General features: G+C 40.1%; 1 protein-coding gene across 3 annotated transcripts; it reads right to left on the bottom strand.

Moving 5' to 3' along the window:
* Positions 1-1,188: 1,188 nt before the first annotated feature.
* Positions 1,189-21,533, bottom strand: LOC141994891 (uncharacterized). Of its 3 annotated transcripts, none has more exons than XM_074965372.1 (8): positions 21,419-21,533; positions 20,084-20,174; positions 16,518-16,699; positions 15,081-15,198; positions 11,039-11,196; positions 8,874-8,950; positions 6,408-7,186; positions 1,189-2,025 (listed from the first exon to the last, which is right to left on the bottom strand). In XM_074965372.1, the coding sequence occupies exons 4-8, from the start codon at positions 15,120-15,122 to the stop codon at positions 1,849-1,851; spliced, it is 1,233 nt and encodes a 410-aa protein (XP_074821473.1). In that variant the 5' UTR covers positions 15,123-15,198; positions 16,518-16,699; positions 20,084-20,174; positions 21,419-21,533; the 3' UTR covers positions 1,189-1,848. The 3 variants fall into 3 exon arrangements, with proteins under 3 accessions (XP_074821473.1, XP_074821472.1, XP_074821474.1); XM_074965371.1 differs by having other exon boundaries at positions 8,874-8,974; XM_074965373.1 differs by lacking the exon at positions 1,189-2,025 and adding an exon at positions 2,464-4,568 and having other exon boundaries at positions 8,874-8,974.
* Between the last annotated feature and the right edge of the window lie 29 nt (positions 21,534-21,562).

Raw genomic sequence — 21,562 nt, forward strand, 5'->3', positions numbered from 1 at the left:
GATCCCATCCGAGACCATCAGTCTTAGTTATGAAATCCCCCCAAAATTCATGTAATAATAGGTTTTGTCCTGATGCAAAGTAAAGTACTAGTTATTTTTATAATTGACAGTGCCATTGTATTTAAAGTTATTTTTTAAAAGACTCAGTTACTAAAACTTTTTAAAAACCTAAGTGCTGGTTTTCTATGATAAAGTAACAGTGAAAATAAGTTGGGTTCACAAAACACTTCTTTAAACTGCTTAGGCTTATATTAAATACTGCCTGTTCTTGTCATAAGGAATTGCTCTTTTTCACCATTTCAGAATTGTACTAATAAGGCTGCAAAACTTAAGCACAGAGCTTACCTGCCAAATCTGCTTTAAATCTAAAGCTAAAAATAAAATCTTTACCATATTTAAATGTTTGTTCACTTTGTGAGAAAAGAATCGCATGAGTCAAACCATGTTAAAATGTTATGAAAATTGAATATCACTGTTTCCAAGTCAGTTTCAGCTCTGAAGAAACTAACAGAAGGGTTGATCCTGTACAAAGAAAGGTAATATGAGTTTTACCACAGACTTCAGGGCCAGGGCCTAACTGGATCTGGATTATTCTTGTGTTCAATGAATCTCACTTAAGATACACACTTTTACTAAATGCTTGGCTTTTAGTGGTAACAGCTTGAAAATCTGGGTCACATTTAAGGCAACATGATGTTATTGTGCTCACTTCCATTGGTTTCAGAGTAACAGCCGTGTTAGTCTGTATTCGTAAAAAGAAAAAAGAAAAGCTCACGAAAGCTCATGCTCAAATAAACTGGTTAGTCTCTAAGGTGCCACAAGTACTCCTTTTCTTTTTTCTTTTCACTTCCATTGGGTTGGCTTCCATAGGCATCATTAGCATCTACAGGGAAGTCAGTCTGCACTGCTGCAGCTTCATTGCTATCTAAAGCTAACTGTATTGAGACTGAGCAACAGCTTTGACATTTGTTCTAAATGTTAAAAAAATAAATCATATTTATATTCAGTTGAGAACAAAGTACTGTCTTGGAAGGGAATTAAGAGCATTTGTGTCTTTCTATTTTATCTCCGCTTCATGTGGTTCTAGGAAATATCCAATCTGACTGCTGGACCCCTTTCCCACAGTGGTATAAAAAACAGTCTTTCCTTGGAGCTATTTTATCACTTGAAAAAAATTCAATTGACTGGTAGGAAATATTTTTATTATAAATTACACATATACTGGGCTTTTTAATATACTGATTATTAGAGAGACAGTTAATTTACAGGCCAACACAATACTTACTAGTAATGTAATTGACAGTCATTTTCTTTCAAAACAGGAAATTACACATTCTTTCAATGGATTTCACAAAAGGTAAAAATGAATAATTGTGACCATAGTCCTGCAAAGACATGCTTAGCTTTACACCGTGTGAGCTGTCCCGCTAGAGACAGTGGGACAAGTCAATGCACAAGGCTAAAGTACTAGTAGTCATGGTAGTAAAGTTAAACACATATGTAAGTCTTTGCAAACTCAGGCTCTGTGGGGCTAATCATGCAAGCTCTCTGAATGTGGAACTCTAGTGAAATCAATGGGAGTTCTGTGCATGAAAGCCTCACAGGAGCAGACCCAATTACGGTGCCACTTTGATTTTTTTATATACTTTTACTCCTGGGGGAATTCTGTGTCACTGCGCGGGCGCAAAATTCAGGTCCCTCTGCAGATTTCTTTGCTTCTCAGCAGAAAATGATGGGGAAGCAAAGGGAATCTGCATGAGTGCTCATGTGCCTGTGTGGTTTTTGGTGGGTGTAGTTTGGGGAGGCATTGTCCCCCCAAACAGAGGTGAGATGGGGGAGCACATGGGGTCAGATGCCACTGTTACCCCCCATTTCTGTGAGCGCAGAGCTGCTTGGCTGACTGACAGAGGGTTCAGCTCTGGCTGCTGCCTCTGCAGCTGGATGCCGCCTCCTGGGTCCTTGTGCTGGTTGTGCTCCCCTTGTGTGTGTTGGAAGCCTTCCTGTTTCCTGTACAAGGGGGAGGGCCTGTGGTGGGGCGAGGAAGAGGCAATGTGGGAGTGAGACAGGGGCAGGGGACAGTGGAGAGAGAAATGGGGAGGGGATGAGGCAGGGACAGTGGGTATGGGGAGGAGTGGGAGCTTGGCATGCGGCAGCAGCAGCTGGGGCTCCCCTGTTAAGCAGGCTCATCAAACACCCCATCCCCCCTGCACCACCCCAACGAGCCCCCCCACACTGGACCCCCACCCCACTGAGCCCCAACCAGCTGCACCTGGATTCCCATCCGACCAAGCCCCACTCCCCCAGCACCCGGACCCCTCCCCATTGAACCTCCCCACACACTGACCCCCCCCCCCAATCAAGTTCCAACCACCTTCACCTGGACCCCCCTGCAAAATCCCATTGCCCCTGCACCCAGAACCACCCCACCCCCAAATGAGCCTTTGTGCATCCAGATCCCCTCCTGAGCTGCTTGCACCCAGGTTACCCCACACTAAGCCCCTCCACACTTGGATCCTGCCAAGAGGAGCCTGCCTGCCCACACCTGGTACAGAGGGGCAGGGCCCCAGGGTGTTTCTGGGGCAGGCCTGGCCCTTGCACTTTGTCAGGGTTGTGTGCAGCCTCACCGTCAAGTCTGTGTCCCAGGGGGACTGCAGGGTGATCTCCCACCTCTATGCAGCCAGTGGCCTGTTCTCCCCACTGCCATGTGGGAGTCTCCATGTTTATTTATTGACAAATAAAATTTTCAGAATTTTAAAATGTGCACAGAATTTTTAGTTTTTTGGTGCAAAATTCCCTCAGCTGTAACACTTTGTGCAGGTGTATGTGTCACAAATATTACACTTTTAAAGTAAATACTATTTAGGCCCCCAGTCCTGTAAACTGAGCTAAGTGTGCAAACCCTTAAATCTGCACAAAGCCCTAGTGAAGTCAGTGAAGCGCCGCATGGGTGCAGAGGTCTGCTCACATGTCTCACCTTGCCTGACTGGGTTTTTAGGTGCACATCATTATAATAGCTTTCTAAACGAGTTGACATGATTTGCAGTTGTCCTAATTTAGCTGGCAATATGTAACTTAATTCAGCAGAAATCAGCATAGCTGTATGAGGTGCACTTTATCCAATTTTAAAAGCATTATCAATTATTCATTACAGCTTAAATTAATGTAGGGCTTGATTCTGGTCACAACAGGCACATGGGAGCTCCGTCAAAGTCCCTTGCATGCTGGACCAACCCTTTGATGAAGCTTTGCAACAAAACAGTCGTTAAACATAACTAAGGTTAGTTGTGTGTGACGGTAAAAAGTGAGAAGAATATTAAGTAGTTTACAGAAGGAAAAGTCATGACACAAAGACATGAAACGCCAGCCCCACTGAAGTTAAAGGCAAAACTTCAGTGACTTGAATGGGCCCTGGATATCACCCACTGTGCTAATTAAGAAGTTATAGGAAGTTGAGAAGCCAAATATCCTTTATTTTACAATAACTGTTTTTTTAATGTAGTAATATTGAATGGTTTAAAGACATTTAAAAATCCCACAGTCCACTACACTAGCCATTAAATGTATGAAGGCTTGCTTGGGAGCAGCTGAATGGAGAGATCAAGAACATGATTTTTTGTGCGTGAACTCTAAAAGTCACATTCTTTGTCATGAAAGTGAGAAATATTATGCCTTAACTAGCGCAATCTGTGATGCTTTAAAGCAACAGATACCATTACATACCTACTAACTCAGAGAAGGAAACACTATAATTTTTGTATATGGCATCAGTTCTGACTGGGGCATGTTAAGTTTGATTTTAACCATTTTTTATTCTAACAGTTTACTACTGACCTGATAACTTATGTACTAATGTAACGTGGAAAATGATGGAAATATGACTGGTATTGACACTCTTACGTGTCATGATCCATATTTGCTGTCCCTTCTTCATTTGTAGAGCTGTAGTATGAAAATCAGTGACATAGATTTAATGCATCATAGCACTGCCTGACAGAGGCTGATGCATAGATATGAGCTGAGCAGACTGAGACTCAGCCCAGACAAGACCAAGATACTGAGGAAATGGCAGAAATTATATCAGTATCTTTGATTAATGGGTCATGTCTTGGTTTGGTTGGGGAATTTGTTGGATCTTGGGTGGTTTCTGGATGGCCAGATAGCAATTTAGATTATAAGTTCCTTGGGGCAGAATAAGTAATACTCATTCTTATCTTGCACTTGAGAGGGATCTTACATTCACTCTTGTGAATTTGAACCATCCCATTGTTATCCATGATTTTGTTACCATCAGGTGAGATTACTGCAGTGCTATAGAAAGGAAGGCATCATCAGGTCCCCAATATTGAATACCAGCTCAAAGATGTGGGTCCCTGAAATGGAAACCTAATGGCCTATCCGGTTCTTTTCAGGTAGAATAAATATTAATATCTGAAATGGAAGGAGTTTGTCTGAGCGAGCCTGTCAGAGGTGCTAATCTTCTGCATTTCCTCTAGAACTCTTTGATCAAGATGGCCTATGCTGGAGTCAGAGTTTTCCTCCTCTTTTTGGTCAACACAATTGTTTTTTTCCTAGGATGAAAAAAATGGGATAATACCTGTTAAAAGATTTTCCTCCTTGAAATTTTTGTTTTAAATTAGACTTGATGGGCTGTCATTGCAATTGTTATAATTTCACATTGTCCAGGACAGTTGCATTGCCATCATTTGGGTCCTGTTGTAATAACTGGGCCTAACATTTTACTCTACCTGTGAGCTCAACTGTAAAAACTATGTGAAAGTTCATAAGATGTCACAATAACCTATAATAAACGTTGATGGGAAAAGGTACAACAAGGAGACAGAAAAACTAAATTAGCCTGAACAAAAGGGCCTACTGATATGGTTCAAGGACTGTTAAAAGCAAGCTTGGTAAAAACAGAAGATGTGGAACTGGAAATTAATTAACCAAAATTGGTGTGGGAGATATTAGGCCTAAATTAAGGTCCTTAAAGAAAGAGACTTTAATATAACATGGAAGAACAGACAGAAGCTACCGGAGTGAGCTTTACCATACGGCAGCCACCCCGACCATTTCCTGGGACCCCGAACCTTCTTTGTCCTTATCCTGAGAGATGGCCTGACCAGACTGGGCCAGAGAGAGGGACTCAGATACCATCGCTACCTCTGCTGGCTCCAGCTGAATCCCAAACACTACGTGGGATGAAATGGCATTGGATTTTGACAGAAGTAGCTCCAGCTCATCTCAACTAACTTCTTCTCTTTTATGCAAAAGGACAGTTATTACCATCTCTAATACCATCTAAGAAACTGTGGAAAAAGGGGGAGGGGGGTCCTTCTAAACCGTTCTCCAGCTAAAGTGAAAGGGAACAAGAAATGCTGTTAAACTGAAAGCCTTGTTTAATATTTTACATTTCAAATGCTTTAACTACTTTTCTTTCTTTGCTATATCTTTAATAAAAGGTTGAAAGGGTTTTTACCGGTGTGTTTGCCATGGTACAAAGCAGGCTGTATACCAAACCCTGAACCTGTTTAATGTTGAACAGTGACTGAGTTATGTTAACACCTTTTAGCCCATATATTCCAACTACTTTAATATATCAGTTCACAAGTCCTCTAGATGCACTATGGTGCCAATGGAATATTATTTCACTATGTCAACAGAAGTGCATGGGACTACATCAGGTTACTGGTTTATTTGGATAGGAGATACTGTTTGCTGAAATTGTATCTGCCATTCAGAGTAAAAGTGAGGGCTAAAAAAGCTGCTCTGTGTGAGCACTTCTTCCAATTTTTCTGGGTTGATTTTATGCTAAGAGCACTAATTAAGGCAGGTGCTGGTCAATCTTTGACACATATATGATTTGCGGATTAAGCTCTTGTCCTGAATGGTGACACCTCTATTATTCCAATCCTAAACCTTGGAGCAGACTGCCACTCAGGCTGAATTTCCATATGTTGCTATTTGAGATTTTCCCTGTCTCCGTGATGGTGTGTGTATAGTAGGAAAGCTTGTAGCCAGAATTCTCTGCCAGTGGCAGCAACAGTGACAGCTGTTATGCGGATAGGACTCCGTGGTTTTTACTACTGTGTCATCTGAGCCTAGGGTGTACTGATGGTGAATTAAGGCTATAGAGTTTGCAAGTGTAGACAGGCTGTAGAAACTAGTGTGAGAAACACCTTTTCTGAATCCCTCACTAGTTTAAGTATTTTCAAAGATGTTAAAAAGCTGTTTCTACATCCAGACTGTTAATTTTACATGTCACATTTGGTCTAATATGATTTAAGCAGCCAATTTACAACTTTTTTGTTAAAGGGGGGGGTTTCAAATGGAAAGAGAAACTGCTGCCTACTTAAAAAAGCACTTAAGAGTTTTGTTACATTAATAACATAATTTCACCAAGCTCTTACCATCTGTTCATGCACATCAGATAACGATCTAAGACTCAGGCTGTCAGATACAGATGATACAATGAACTCCTCTGACTGTTCGTTTTCTGATGCACCTAGGATACTTGTTACTGTCACAGATGAATCTGAGAAACTGTCTTGTTCTTCGTCAGATGTTTCAGATATAAAGTTACGTTGTTGTTCTGCACAGGTGCAACAACACTGAGCCTTCTGTGGGATATGTGCCATTTGCCAATCACATGGGTCTGTTAAAATAATGTCCCTTGTATGTACATTACTGATAGCATCCTGAACCTTCTTGTCTCCTGTGGATTCATTAAGGATGAAAAGCTGGTTAGATAATTGTTGTATATTTTTGTTTTCTAAACTGCTGTCCAGATCTTTAGGCTCAGATGCAGTTGAAGTAGGTGATGCATCTTGCTCCATTTCCAGGAAAACTTGATGTAAAAAGGAAGGTGCTCCAAGTGTAACCCTAGAAAGGTGTTCTTCTTTTTCATTCTCTGGAAGATGCGTCATAGTTTCTAAAGATTTACTTTCTGAAGCAATGGTTTGAATTCCATATTCACTTGTTATGTTACAACTATTCAAGTTTACACATTTACATTTCTGTTCAGTATTTCTGGAAAACTGCAATGGACCTTGGAAACAGACCTTATGGGATTTGGTATTTTTTCCTGTAGCTAATTCACACAAATCTTCCTTCTTTTTTTGGCGCTGGTTACTTTGAGTTCTCTGATGAAGGCTGTTACACGTGTTATTTTGGCTGTGGTGAACGCCACCTTTAAGAGTCACAAAAGAAGCTGTTTATTTTCCCGTGTTTTCATTTATGATTGGGGTTTGTGCATTTGTGGAAATAGTATGAATTATTTTCTCATTTAATTCCCTGTTTCCTTCACTATTTCTTCTTTCTTTTTGATGTAGTGGCATATTCCTGGAGTTCTCTATTGGCCTTCTCTGTGAAAGCTTGCTAGACTGACTACCTCTGCTGCCTGAATGCTTTCTACTAGGCACTTGGGGTGACTTTTGCCTTTTGAATTCAGATGACTTATAGAGCCACCTAGAGATGCATTCATTTTTCTGAGAGTGAGCAAAACTCGTCAAGCCTGCTACATGGCCAGTACTGGGCTCTGTATCTTGCTCTTCATGATATCTGAATGCCTGCACAAGGCAGAGGACTCTCCTTCATTAAGCACATTTTTTTTAGAAGCTTTACTTCTGTCAGTTCGTTGTGCATATGGAAATATGGTACTTAAGTACAATGAATTTAAATCAGTTGCTCTTGTAGAAGTTTTAGAAAGTACACTCTTATGTTTAGATGAGTTACTGGAAATGTTAGATGATCTCTCAACTCTGACCGGTCCATTTACATTTCTAATGTTTTTTTCTTTCTTGCCTTTGTTCGTATCTAAAGTAGACACCATATTTTTAATGACTAATTTAATATTTATTTAACAAAAAATCCCTCATCCCATGGCACTTTACTATTATTTTAAAACACAACAATAAAATGGATCAAACAAATATAGTCTATTAAAAGTGAATGGAAAAGTCAAGAGGGAAAAGAACAAGTTGCAAAGTAGATAATTAGAAGTCATGACAAGAAAGGATAAAGTGTTTGTCAGAGAGAAATCAAGACGAGCATGAATTTTCAGAAGAGATTTGAAGAAAATCTGATGTAAAAGAATGAATCAGAAGAGGGAGCAGTACAAAGGAGCAGAGCACATATTAGGAAGTAACAGAGCAGGAAAAGAATCTCTTGCAATATGTACTTCGGATAATATGATGTCAGGCCAAGGTGTGTGTGTGTGTGTGTGTGTGTGTGTGTGAGAGAGTCTGTTTGGCAACAAAGTTTATATCTACACAACAGCTGGGATGGCACTTCCCAGTATGGGTAGTCAGACGCACACTAGCTCTGGTTGAGCTAGCACCCTAAAAATAGTAGTGTGGCCACAGCGACACAGGCTGGGGTTAGCTACCTGAATACATACCCAGGGGGTTGCGCAGGATTGTACTCCAGTAACTAGCCTGAGTCGCTGCCCATGCCACTATGGCCACACTGCTGTTTTGTAGCACACTAGCTCAAGCAGTTTACCCGCATTAGGAAGCACATTCCCAGCTGCTCTGTAGATACACCCCAAAATAAAAAATAAGTTCATTTCCTCTCCTGCTTATCTGAGATGGATTCTGCACCTCCAATGTTATTGTTTTAACAGTAAAGGTGTAAAAAGAACACCTGGAAAATGTAACTTAATCATTTGCAAACTTGCAATTGTGTTTAGAAACAATTTCAGTACCTTCTAAGACCAACTGCTAAAATAATTTAGCCCTGCTAACAATCCAGGAATCAGTCATGCATTTTCAAATGCCTTACTTGGTTATTCTTTAAGAGATATTTCATTGCAGGCAACAGCTGTTTTCTAAGACATGGTGAAAAGGGTTGAAAAGTATATTAAGAATGTAACTTACTTTTCCCATAATCATTCCCTGAATCTTCTTGGATAAAGTCAGCATTTGATTCTTCTAATTTGTTCGTTTCCCGTGTACTTTTAAAACAGAATATGTCAATGCTATGAGAAGTATAAAATAACTGTTTCAAAACACAATCAAGATGACTTGTCATACTTAATGAGATTTATAGACTTGTTCATTATTTTTTCTGTCTTTTCTAATGTATCTATTCTCTGTATTAGATTGTCTCTCCTCATACAGTACTGTACACCGACTTTCAATGAATGACTTATAGAAAAGTCTTTTATATCTTTTACTGCTTTGCATGATAGCTATAATACACAGCATAACAAAAATAAGCAATTTGGCGTGTTAATTATTTCTCAATCTCTGGAAAGGAACAATAGCTCGCTTAACTTCAGAAGGGCAAGCTTGGTTCTTTGCTTTCCATTAAGAAAAACTTTTTTTCCTAAAATCAAAAGCTTATTTAATTGTAAGGATTTTGTTTTTATGCACTCAGACTGGACTGACTTCGGTTTCTATATATAACTAGGAATTACAATAGGATGAAAAGTAGTGATTGCTGAATTGATCAGGCCAGATCGAGCATCTCTCTGCCACTGCCAAAGAGAAACGAGAGTGAATTCTAATATACGACTCGGGTTAGACGCCACACATCACATACATTTGCATAAAATACGATTTTGCCAAATTATTTGGGGGCTGAGAGTATTTCAGTAAATGGGCATTTGGACAGTGAGGGACTTTTTACATCTGGGAAAGGTCCTTTTTAATTTTTCCCCAGATAATCAGGATTTTGATAAACTAGGTTTATCTGTACTATGGTAGTAAATGTCCTTCTGATTCACTGAATAATTTAATAATCCCAGTGATTTCTGTACATCCGAACTACTGTATAAACATATCCACTCATACAGCATATGAGATCACAGCAGGCATGCACAGCTTTGTCCCACGCATGGATAGGATCTATATTAAGTATAACTTGTTTACTATCAATTATTAAATGTTACACAGCCTGCTTGTTCTCTCTTTATCCCAGTGTAAAACAGGCCTAATTTCAAGGAAGTCAGTGGATTTACATTAGTTCACAACTGGTCAAAATGAAAGGAGAATCAAACCAGTAATGACCATTTTTAAAAGAAATGGCAATAGGCGGACATTTTACTACTAAAATACTAAGGTATGTGAAATATAGGGCCTACAGAACTTGAGCAAGCTCTTTTAAAACACCTGTTGGTGTCTAATCCCATGTCAAATTTTTTTAGATGACATGCCCCAGCACAATAAAACCTAAAAACTTTTCACGTAACAGTCAAAGCCACAACTACATCCACAGTAAACAGTTTGTCATAACCCTGCTTCTGGTGCCAGGGTTCATCCATTTTGTCTGCATGACTTGCTGTAAATTAAAGTGCACCACTGTGCTGTGTGCAACCACACGGATTTGATCAATATGTGGTAACTGCCTCAGGGCGTGATTTGTTTTCAAGTTATTTTGGTATTTGTGCTCTGAAGTTAGAATGTCAGACAGTCTTTTAGAAAGAGGAAAGATCTGTTTTGCTTTTGCTTAGGGTCAGACATTGAGCATTTGAAACTTCTATTAATAAAAGCTTCTCTGAATCATGAGATGTGCTAATGTAGAAGTTACCTAGTGTCAAAAGGGAGACAGTGGGGACTATATAAAGATTCTCTCTTACATACATTTCATATAAAAAATCTGGGCCTCTAAAACTTTCAATAAGCAACCAGTCCTCCACATTACATTTTGACATAATCTACCATGCTTAGAAAGGCTTATGATTTTGAGAAGTCTCTCTCAGTAATGCTGCCTTTCTACAGTTGGCCTCTTTATTATTAAAAGGATATCTTGTGGATTAAATACTCCAAACATATTTCCTCTTATTGTTTTGATAAAGTTTGGGTGGGACAAATGTCAACAAATCTGATAACATAAATGGGGTAATTTAACAGAAAAGGTTCAGCTAACTTTAAACATTAGAAAGCGATAAAGAAATCCTACTCTGACATCTGATCCTCTAAAATGTGAAAGTGCTGTAAATGTTTAAAACAGCGTAAAACGGTACAGAGTATAAAAATTAAAGGCTATCATAATTTCACTCAGCTGTGTTGCTGAAAATCTCTCTGAACTTTTCTCACACCTCTTAGCATCATATTCATGGGGATCTGGAGAGATCACAAGAGGAGGTGTACGCTGTTTACAGTAATGGTCCAATCTTTGAATATTTTTATCTTCTTTCCTCTTCTGGGGTGAGGCACAGTCTGGCTTCTTTATTTCCTCCGAAGAGATTTCACAAGTCTAAGAAGAAGATAAGTGTAATTATATTAATAGAAATCTTTACAAATTGAGTTCGCTACAGGTAAGCGATTAGTTCATAAACAATTCTCCATTAAATTTGTAGTCAGCACGAGCAATAACAGTATTAACCACTTTTCCTCTTCCAAGGCTTACATGTTATCTATTTAATCCTCACAGTATTCTTGTGAGACAGAGCAGCATTATTCTCACTTTCACAAGGGGGAACTTGTAGAGGCAGAGAGAAAGAGTATGTCTTGCTTAATGTTTTAGCAGGAATCTGTGTCACAGCCAGGATTAGAATTGATGAAATCCTGGCCCCCAGGCATGTGCTCAGGCCTGCACACTAACATTCCAGGCTTGATTCTCCTTTAAAGTGGGTTCAGGTAATTTACACTCATTTACATTTTAAGGCCACTTTACCCCGTCAGATTACAGCGAAGTGTCACAGAGACAGAGTTTAAGGCCAGAAGGGACCACCAGATCATCTAGTCTGATCTCCTGTATATCACAGACCACCACCATCCACACACTTAAACCCAACAACTCAAATTAGACCAATGTAATACAGCCCATAGGAGACTAGGGTATTGGGGGAATAAGGATAACCCAGGGAATTAATGGAGCAAATAATCAAACAGTCAATTTGCAAACAACTAGAAGAGAATAAAGGTGATAAATAACAGTCAACATGGATTTGTCAAGAACAAATTATGTCAAACAAATCTAATACCTTTTTTTAACAGAGTAACAAACCGTGTAGATGGGGGAAGTGGTAGATGTTGTATATCTGGACTTTAGTAAGGCTTTTGATACTGTCTCACATTACCTTCTTGTAAACAAATTATGGAGACACAGCTTAGAAGGAGCTACTGTAAGGTGGGTGCATAACTGGTTGGAAAACTATCCCCAGAGAGTAGTTATCAGTGATTCACAGTCAGGCTGGAAGGGAATATCACGTGGGGTCCTGCAGAGATCAGTTCTAGGGCCAGTTCTGTTCAATATCTTCATCAATGATTTAGATAATGGCGTAGAGTACACTTATAAAGTTTGCAGACCATACCAAGCTGGGAGTGGTTGCAAGTGCTCTGGAGGATAGGATTAAAATTCAAAATGATCTGGACAAACTGGAGAAATGGTCTGTAGTAAACAGGATGAAATTCAATAAGGACAAATGCACAGTACTCCACTTAGGAAGGAACAATCAATTGCACACATATAAAATGGAAATGACTGCCTAGGAAGGAGTAGTGTGGAAAGGGATCTGGGGGTCATAGTGGATCACAAGCTAAATGTGAATCAACAGTGTAACACTTGCAAAAAAAGTGAACATCATTCTGGGATGTATCAGCAGGACTGTTGTAAGCAAGACACAAGAAGTAATTCTTCCGCTCTACTCCGCACTGATAGAGCCTCAGCTGGTGTATTGTGTCCAGTTCTGGGAGCCACATTTCAGGAAAGATGTGGACAAATTAGAGAAAGTCCAGAGGACAGCAACAAAAATGATGGAAAGATCTAGAAAACATGACCTATGAGGGAAGACTGAAAAAATTGGGTTTTTTTAGTCTGCAGAAGAGAAGACTGAGGGGGGACATGATCATAGTTTTCAAGTACATAAAAGGTTGTTACAAGGAGGAGGGAGAAAAATTATTCTCCTTAAACTCTGAGGATAGGACAAGAAGCAATGGGCTTAAATTGTAGCAGGGAAGGTTTAGGTTGGACATTAGGAAAAACTTCCTGAATGTCAAGGTAGTTAAGCACTGGAATAAACTGCCTAGGGAGGCTGTGGAATCTCTGTCATTGTCTAACCTGCTCTTAAAAACCTCCAAACACTTGTTTGGGGTGGTCTAGTTATTACTTAGTCCTGCCTGGAGTGCAGGAGACTGGGCTAGACGACCTATTGAGCATCCTTCCAGTCCTATGATTCTATGTGCCACAGGCAGCGAATAGAAGGGACCATGGTGACCATGGTGCACCAGTGCCCCAGGCCCCTGCAGTGGCTGGGAAATGATTAAGTGAGATAAACTAATCCTAGCAAGCGACCTGCTACACGTATACAATATATTCTACATTTGGTCTGTCTGTCTGATGGGAAAATGCGTTATGGTCAAAAGTGTCACATACGGATGCCTCATCTTATGCAGTGAAATTAATGAATTGATTGATGAGGTGCTGCCTTCAAATGTCAGCACCTCTGAAAATCAGGTCACTTATTTTGATACTTAAATTCACATACTTATTGGCCTGATCCAAAATCCTTTAAATCAACGGAAAAACTCAGATTCATTTCAACAGGCTTTTATTGAATCCTATGTTTCAAAAGTGTGCTTTTGCTTTTGTTGTACAGTAACTCCTCACTTAACATTGCCGTTATGTTCCTGAAAAATGTGACTTTAAGTGACATGATGTTACGTGAATCCAATTTCCCCATAAGAATTAATGTAAATGGGGGGTGGGAGGGTATAGGTTCCAGGGAAATTTTTTTCACCAGACAAAAGACTATTTTTTTTTTACACACACACACACACACACACACACACTATAAGTTTTAAACAAACAATTTAATACTGTGCACAGCAATGATGATTGTGAAGCTTGGTTGAGGTGGTGGAGTCAGAGGGTGGGATATTTCCCAGGGAATACCTTAGTGCTGAATGATGAACTAGCACTCGTCTGAGCCCTCAAAGGTTAACACGTTGTTGTTAATGTAGCCTCATATTCTACAAGGCAGCACAAATGGAGGGAGGGGAGACAGCATTTGAGACAGAGACAGAGACTCACACCCTGTGTGTGAGAGACAGATGCGCATTGCCCCTTTAATACGCTGACCCCACTCTAAGTGCATTGCCTTTTTAAGTAGATCAGCAAGTTGCGAGAGCAGCTGCTGCTAGCAAGTTCCCTCCATCCTGAGCCCTGTCGTGTCCCCACTCGCTCTATAGAGATGGGGTAAGTGGTGGGCAGGAACAGGGGTGAGGGGGACACCCTGACATTAGCACTCCTCTTCCCCCCACCCCTGCACAGCAAGCAGGAGGCTCCTGGGAGCAGCTCCAAGGCAAAGGGCAGGAGCAGCACATGGCAGTGGCAGGAGGGACAGCTGAACTGCCAGCAACTGATAGCCTGCTGGGTGGCTGCCACACAGGGAACTTAGGGAAGTGGGGAGCTGATAGGAGGCTGCCAGCCCACCCTGGTTCCATGCCCCCACCAGCTAGCTCCAACGGGCTGCTCTTTCTGCAAGTGATGGACAAAGCAGGCGGCTGCCAAACAATGTTATAAGGGAGCATTGTACAACTTTAAAAGAGCGTGCTCTCTAATTGATCAGCAATGAAACGTTAACTGGACAACTTTAAGTGAGGAGTTTCTGTAGTGTAAATATAGAAGCCAGTATGTTGTCCTTGACTTTATTTGAAATAAAAAGACAAAAGAATTGATATAATTGTATAGTGTTTTTAAAATAAGCTGAGAATCAGGGAAGGTGAGGTTTATTTACTATAAAAGTCTCTCTCCTTGGGCAGCTATGTATATTAAAGTTTTGGGGGATTTCTTCATTCTGATGCAAGCTGACCATTCCTTTTCCCCCAAGATAGGATGGCCCCTGTCCAACTAGTCTGTTTCATTGCAGGGAGTGGAAGGTCATGGGTATTTTCAACTGGAGGTGATCTGATTTTATGGAGCAGCAAAAGACTTTGGCTAAATTCTGCTCTCAGGAACATGATTGTATATCCATAATAACTATTAAAGTCAAAGCAGTGACTATGGATTTACAGTCAGAGTGCAAAATTTGATCCTTTATCATTGCAATTTATGGGGAACTTGTTGTTAAGGTGCAACAATGGAAAATGTTCTGTTACCTCTTTAATGATTAAAGTAGCATGACCTGTATTACTTACCGCCGCAACAATTAGCTTTGAAGCTGATGAAATGAGCCTCATGACTTCTTCTTGTGATGTGTATGGGAGAGGAGGAAATTGAGATAGTCTGGAAGGGAAGCTGTGCAGCTTCTTTATTCTAGTTAAACATGAAAGAATATATTTTAATCCATGTTGAAAAAATTCTATACATATCAATAGGATATAATATACCACAGGTGTTTGTGAACATCAGGAATGTAAATAAATTGCCATGATTTCAAAACAGACAGACTGCTGTGAATATGGTGAAATTTATTACACTATTCTATGAACTGTTATGCAAAGGCTTGTATGTGGGACACTTTGAAGCTGTGGTATAAAATAATTAGCTTCTCAATAGTTTCTGTTTTATTAACAGAATTAAAGTCATGGAAAAGATTTTTTTACCTGAAGTTATAAACTGGATTTCTGTGCTACGCGTTCAGAGATTATTTTTACATTTATGTTTCTGTTGGGAAAAGAATAGGGAGAGCCCAGCTCTTGATTTGATCCTTATAGAGAGAGGTCTGTTTTGTATTTCTATACATGATGATCCATGTCTCCTCTTCCTGTCCTTTTACACAGAGATTGCCAGCACCCTTCCTGCTTGCAGCTGTTTATCAGAGTTTAGGTTCATGAGTGAATTATATTCCATAAAGCAATGCCAGTCTAAAGGCTCCTCCCTGCAATTTTCAGATTTTCTCCCACCCAGTTATTCTGTGCTCACCATTTCCTCATACATACACTTCTCAAACCTCCCCACAAGCCACCACTACAATGTTCCTCTTCCAGCAAAGAAGAGGAAAGTCAGTGGCACTTCTATTCCATCTATAGGTCAGAGAGATCCATCTGGAGAGTGGAAATTCATCAACCTGAGTTTCTTGAGCAACAGTTACTCCCATAACTCAAGCTCCAGTGGCTTAGGAGTCATACCTGGGTCTGCTGTGTAGCAGTATATTGCACTGCTGATGTATGTGGCCTGGCCCAAGACAAATGCTTAATAGAATTTACTGTGATCTATACATTACTTTTTTGTACTCCTTACTAAGACTGGGAAATGTCTGTCAGTTACAAAATCCTTCAAAACAAACAAACATATTATTGCATTTATTTAATGCAACTCTGACTGTAATTATCTTCTTCAGAGGGACTTTAGTAAAGCTGCAAAATGGCTCATGTCTCTCTTAATTATTTTCAGGTGGTTTTTTTTCTAAAATATTAAAACAGGAACTTTCTTTATCAAATTGCTTTTGTGCTTGTTCATAACATTACTTTTTATTGTAGTGATTTTAACAGGCCTATCTTCATAGCAGCTAGGTGCAATGTTAAAGTACTTTAATGACATAAAATTCTGATAGAAGGGGAAAATTGAACTTTTATGTTTGTATTTGAACAGGAAAATACTTTATATGTATAAAGAAGAACATTAAGTGTTACTTGTGCCAATTTTTTTTTTGATGATCTTCATTTCCTGTTGTCTTTCTGGGCTGCTCTGTAATTTTCTTTCACATTCTTCAGAATTTCCTGTATACACTCGAAGAGATGCTTTGAATTTACAATCTGTAAAAATTATGCTTGAGGCACTGATCATATTTTTGTTCAGCAGTGCTTCCAGGATGCTGTAATAAATAAAAGTGGTAGAAAATTATGGGTAAAATATGGATATTTACAGAAGGAAAGTCAATCTTAATCCATGTAGATAATTAAGAAAGGTACACAACACACAAAATGCATACCTTAGTTACCAAACTCCTGATTCAGGAAATTACTTAATAACATGCTTAACACGGTGTATATGCTTAAGTCCCACATACTTCTGTCCCTTATATTTACACACATATGCTTGTTCTTTTCTGAACACGGATGCTCCCCTGAACCGTCACGCAAACTGTACACTTGTGTTTGCAGGACAGGTAAATCATAAAAATTAATACTAAAACTACTCATTAAGGATTGCTCTATTTAAAAAAAAAACAAAAAAACCATAAGTAGTACAATAAAGGCTCTTGTTATACCTTAGTTTAGAAAGCATGTTGATGATGTGGTGCATAAAATATTAGATACATTCTACTTAGACAGCAACCTTTCAATTAAGAGTTTAAAATTATTATACAAGCATTCATTCATTAATTGACTTTCCCAAGGGCAAAACAGTGAGTCAATAGCAGAACTGGCAATATAATTTCAGAGTCCTGATTTTCACTCATGCTTGAGTCATATCACTGTCCCCTGGCATTATCTAGGGTCCAGTCCTGTCAACAAACACTTTCACATCAGTAACTTTACAAAGGCAAGTCATTCTGTTGCACTCAGTGGAAGTACTTGTGCACATACTTGTGCCCATGAACATAAGGGTTAGCAGGATCTGTGCCTGCCTTTGTGTTACTGCATAGCAGATGGGAGATTAATGCAGGTAATTCACACTAACACAAAATGTGCATGAAAATTTCTATGCGGCAGTGGGAAAATAAATATCACTCTACTGCCAAAGAATTTCTATACATTTTCACAGGAAAAGTTATACATCTTTTCTCTGGCTTGTTAGAGTCTATTTCCTCATTGTGCAGCAACGAGGGCGTGACAAATTGACAAGTAAATCAGTGTGCAAAGTACACTTCCTCATTAATATAAAATACAGTGAAAAACCTGTTCTTCCAACTTACCAGGTCTCTAAGCAGCATCAATTTACAAACTGGCAAACTATGATGATTAGTTGTTCTATTTGTTTAAAGACTCTCAGAGAAGTTTTATATAACCTAGAAAACCTGCAACATAAGATGTAACCCAAGGGGAAAAAAACCTTCTCAATAAGGAATGCAGGTTCCAAAGCGCATCTGGAATTGTGGATTCCTTAAAATTTCCAACCGTTCCACTAGCAGTGCAGCTTCATCAGAGATAGTAATGGAGGCGTGGAGGGGGGCTGGCTACTGGTGTTTTAACCACTGTGTTGTCTTACCCAGCTCAGGAGAGGTCTCTGAGACATGGTGGTTCAAATGCCAGAAGCAACCTTTACCCTGTCTATTCTAATCACTGTTGCTACCACTGATAGAGCTATGCTAGTGCTAGCAATAGAAAATATTAAGAAAAATGTTAGTGTGGACAAGACCTGGGATTTCTGAATTTTATATTGTTGAACAGCAAATACCATGTTTTCCATTTGGTCTTGGTTTTATTTTGGTCTTAAGTTTTATTTACAAAACTTATTTACTTTGTGTGTGTTTGTTTTTGAAAAGGCAAATATGTCATGAAGTGTCCTATCTTTGGGGCAGAGTTACTGATACTAAGGAGAGCTAGAAATTCTCTGATACAAATGTTCTTTTTGCCATGGTGGAAATAAAACATGATAAATATTGTGATGATCTGAGTGGTGAGCTAAAGAAGGCATGCACCACTTCTGGTAGGGATCAGTACTTGGGCCCTGACTGAGGAAAGCTATTAAGTACATTTTTAAGTTCCAGTGATGCCAGCGGGACTTAAACACAAGCTTAAAGTCAAGCATATGCTCAGGGTGCTTTCCTGAATCAGAACCTTGGTTAGCTCCAGATTCCATATAGGATCCCTTGATATCTGAAATATCAGATATACATACAGCTTTGATGAGCTACTACAGTATCTACAGATAATTTACGACCCTGGTAATTTAGTCTGTCCAAATGTCTGATATCTTCTCCAAGGTACAGCCAAAAGCAGCATATGTTTGCTCCTCAGAATACAGTACATACATAGAACAGCCCAAATTCTGCTTACACTTAGGTTCCTTGCAACTCCATTGAAGTCATCAGTGATGCATGTAGCCCAGTCTTTAGTATTAAAAGGACTTCAAAACATGACTTTCTGGACCTCAGGTAAGAATAGGTAATTGGTGCATAAGAAGGTTCCACTTTTTATACTCAATTTAATTTTACGTGGAATTAAATATTTATATGGATTTGTTTTTATAAGAACATAAGAATGGCCATACTAGTCGGACCAATGGTCCATCTAGCCCAGTATCCTGTCATTGTTGGCCAGTGCCATATGCCTCAGGGGGAATGAACAGAACAGGGCAATTACTGAGTAATCCATCCCCTATCATTCAGTCCCAGCTTCTGGCTGTCAGAGGTTTAGGGACACCCAGAGCATAAGATTGTATCTCTGACCATCTTGGCTAATAGCTACTGATGGACCTATCTTCTATGAACATATCTAATTCTTTTATGAAACCAGTTATACTTTTGGCCTTCACAGCATTCCCTGGTAAGAAATGTAACAGGTTGACTGTGCATTGCGTGAAGAAGTACTTCTTTATGTTTGATTTAATCCTGCTGCTGCCTGTTAAATTTCATTAGGTGACTCCTAATTTGTGTGTTATGTGAATGGACAATTAACACTTCCCTATTTACTTTCTTCACACCAGTCATGATTTTATAGACCACTATATCATATTCCCTCTTAATCACCTCTTTTCTAAGGTGAACAGTCTAAGCTTATACAGTAACAGTGTAAATATTTCTAAGGCTAAATAAAATATTCAGTACCCTCACATGTGCACGAGTTAAATAATCAATTGCCAATTGCAGTATCTAGTATGTCCTCTAGCAAGGGACTATATTCTGGTCTTGCAGGGAGGAGGATTTGATGATGTGGTAGATTTTTTTTCCATCATAAACTACCACCACGCAAAAGAGAAAATAAAAGCATACATCTTCTAGTAACCTTAACGGTCCTCAATTTAATTTCCTTTCAATCAGATTTAAAAGGAAGAGACATAGCAACAGTAACTAGGTCAGACTCATTTTTCCAGCATTTCTTGGGCTTCATTAGTTCATGCAATCCTGATCCTGCACTGACATTCACTCAGGCAGACCCCTGTGTCTGCACAGAGCACCACTGATGTTGTTATCTTGCATCTTGTGTTGACTTCAGTGGGAGTCTGCATGGGCTCAGGGATCCATCAAGGTGCAGTGCAGGATTGGAGCCTATTTGCTCTTTTGAAAACAATATGCGTTTAAGTAAATACTTACCATACAGAAACTGGAACGTTCAGCCTCAGTCCTGCTAGCTCCAGATAAATCAAAACTATCTTCTTTTCTTTGCACATCAACGTAATATTTTCTAGACAAAACATACTTTCCAGTTTCAGTAAAAGAAAAATAGAAAGTGGGATGGGCAAACTTTTTGGAGTTTGGGATCTTGTGAATCTCTTGCCTATTTCTTAGAGTTGTAAATCTAGTTCATGTTATCCAACTATTTCAGCTCTAATTTAAGTCCATCTTCCCACCCCTATCCCCAAGGGCTATTCCACTTAAAAACAAAAATCTAGTTTTCTAGCAAAAAAGAAGTCTGTGCTATTTATTAGAGACAGAAGCACTCACTTCCTTAAGGTGTTCCTCAGCACTAGACAAAAAAGTTAGGCTTGCATGAACAGGAGGCCCTGTATATAGTATGTACAGAGAGGCTGTGTTTAGTAGTAGTATTGGATTCTTACACTCAGTTCCCCTTTTCAACTGATCCCTAAGCAAAATGTTAACCCAGTAACATTTTACTTTGAGCTGAACTATTGAACAATACTAGAGACAATTTGCCCTATTTCTAACACTAATCCTTAGCCATTTACTCCCCTCATCTCTGTTCACCCCTCTCCTAGTCACCACTCACCATCTGTCTTCTTCTACCAGGCACTAACCACCCATTCCCACTCACTTGTCCCCCTTGTATTCATGCACAACACCTGTGTGCGCTTCCCTTATGTACTCATATAACTACACATCCCCCATGTACTCCATGTTCATGCACAAACCTCATACGTATACACTGTTCATCCAAATACACACCCTCAGATACCTCATATCCATATACCGCCCATGCATCAACTGTAACGATGCATCCCCACACTCCTGAGTAACCATATGGTCCCAGTGCCTATGATGCAACCATCATACTCCGATGCCAGAAATCCAATCCCCATGTATCCCTGGGGAACCCCATATCCACTCATCGCTCTATCGTATGCACCACCTATTCCAACGCACTCACCATGCTCCCTCCATGTACCCCCCAAACCCATGCAATCTCCAATTCCCAGGTCCCTCCCTACCCCATATATCACACCACATCCATGCACCCCCCAAACCCATGCTCCCTCCACGTGCCCCCCCCCACGTACTCATGCAATATCCATGCAGGGCGTAACCCGCAACCCTCTATTCCCAGTCCCCCCCCCATGTACATGTCCCCACCCCACGCCATACCCTGGCTCTCTCCTGCACCCCGCAACCCCATGGAGCCCCGTTCCCGTGCACTGCTCACGAATGCACCCGCCACCCTGCTCCCCATATGCAAGCGCCCCGCCCGCTTACAGTCTTTGAGACACGGAGCGGACGAGGCCCCTGGGGGAGACGCGCTCCGTCATATCCCCGCAGCAGGTAGCACGGTCCCGCACTCTGGTTGCCATGGCAGCCACAGGGACGCTCGCTTTGACTGACAGTACCTCTCTCCAATGG

Source organism: Natator depressus, chromosome 10 (genome assembly GCF_965152275.1).
Source record: "Natator depressus isolate rNatDep1 chromosome 10, rNatDep2.hap1, whole genome shotgun sequence".
In the NCBI taxonomy this organism is placed as follows: Eukaryota; Metazoa; Chordata; order Testudines; family Cheloniidae; genus Natator; species Natator depressus.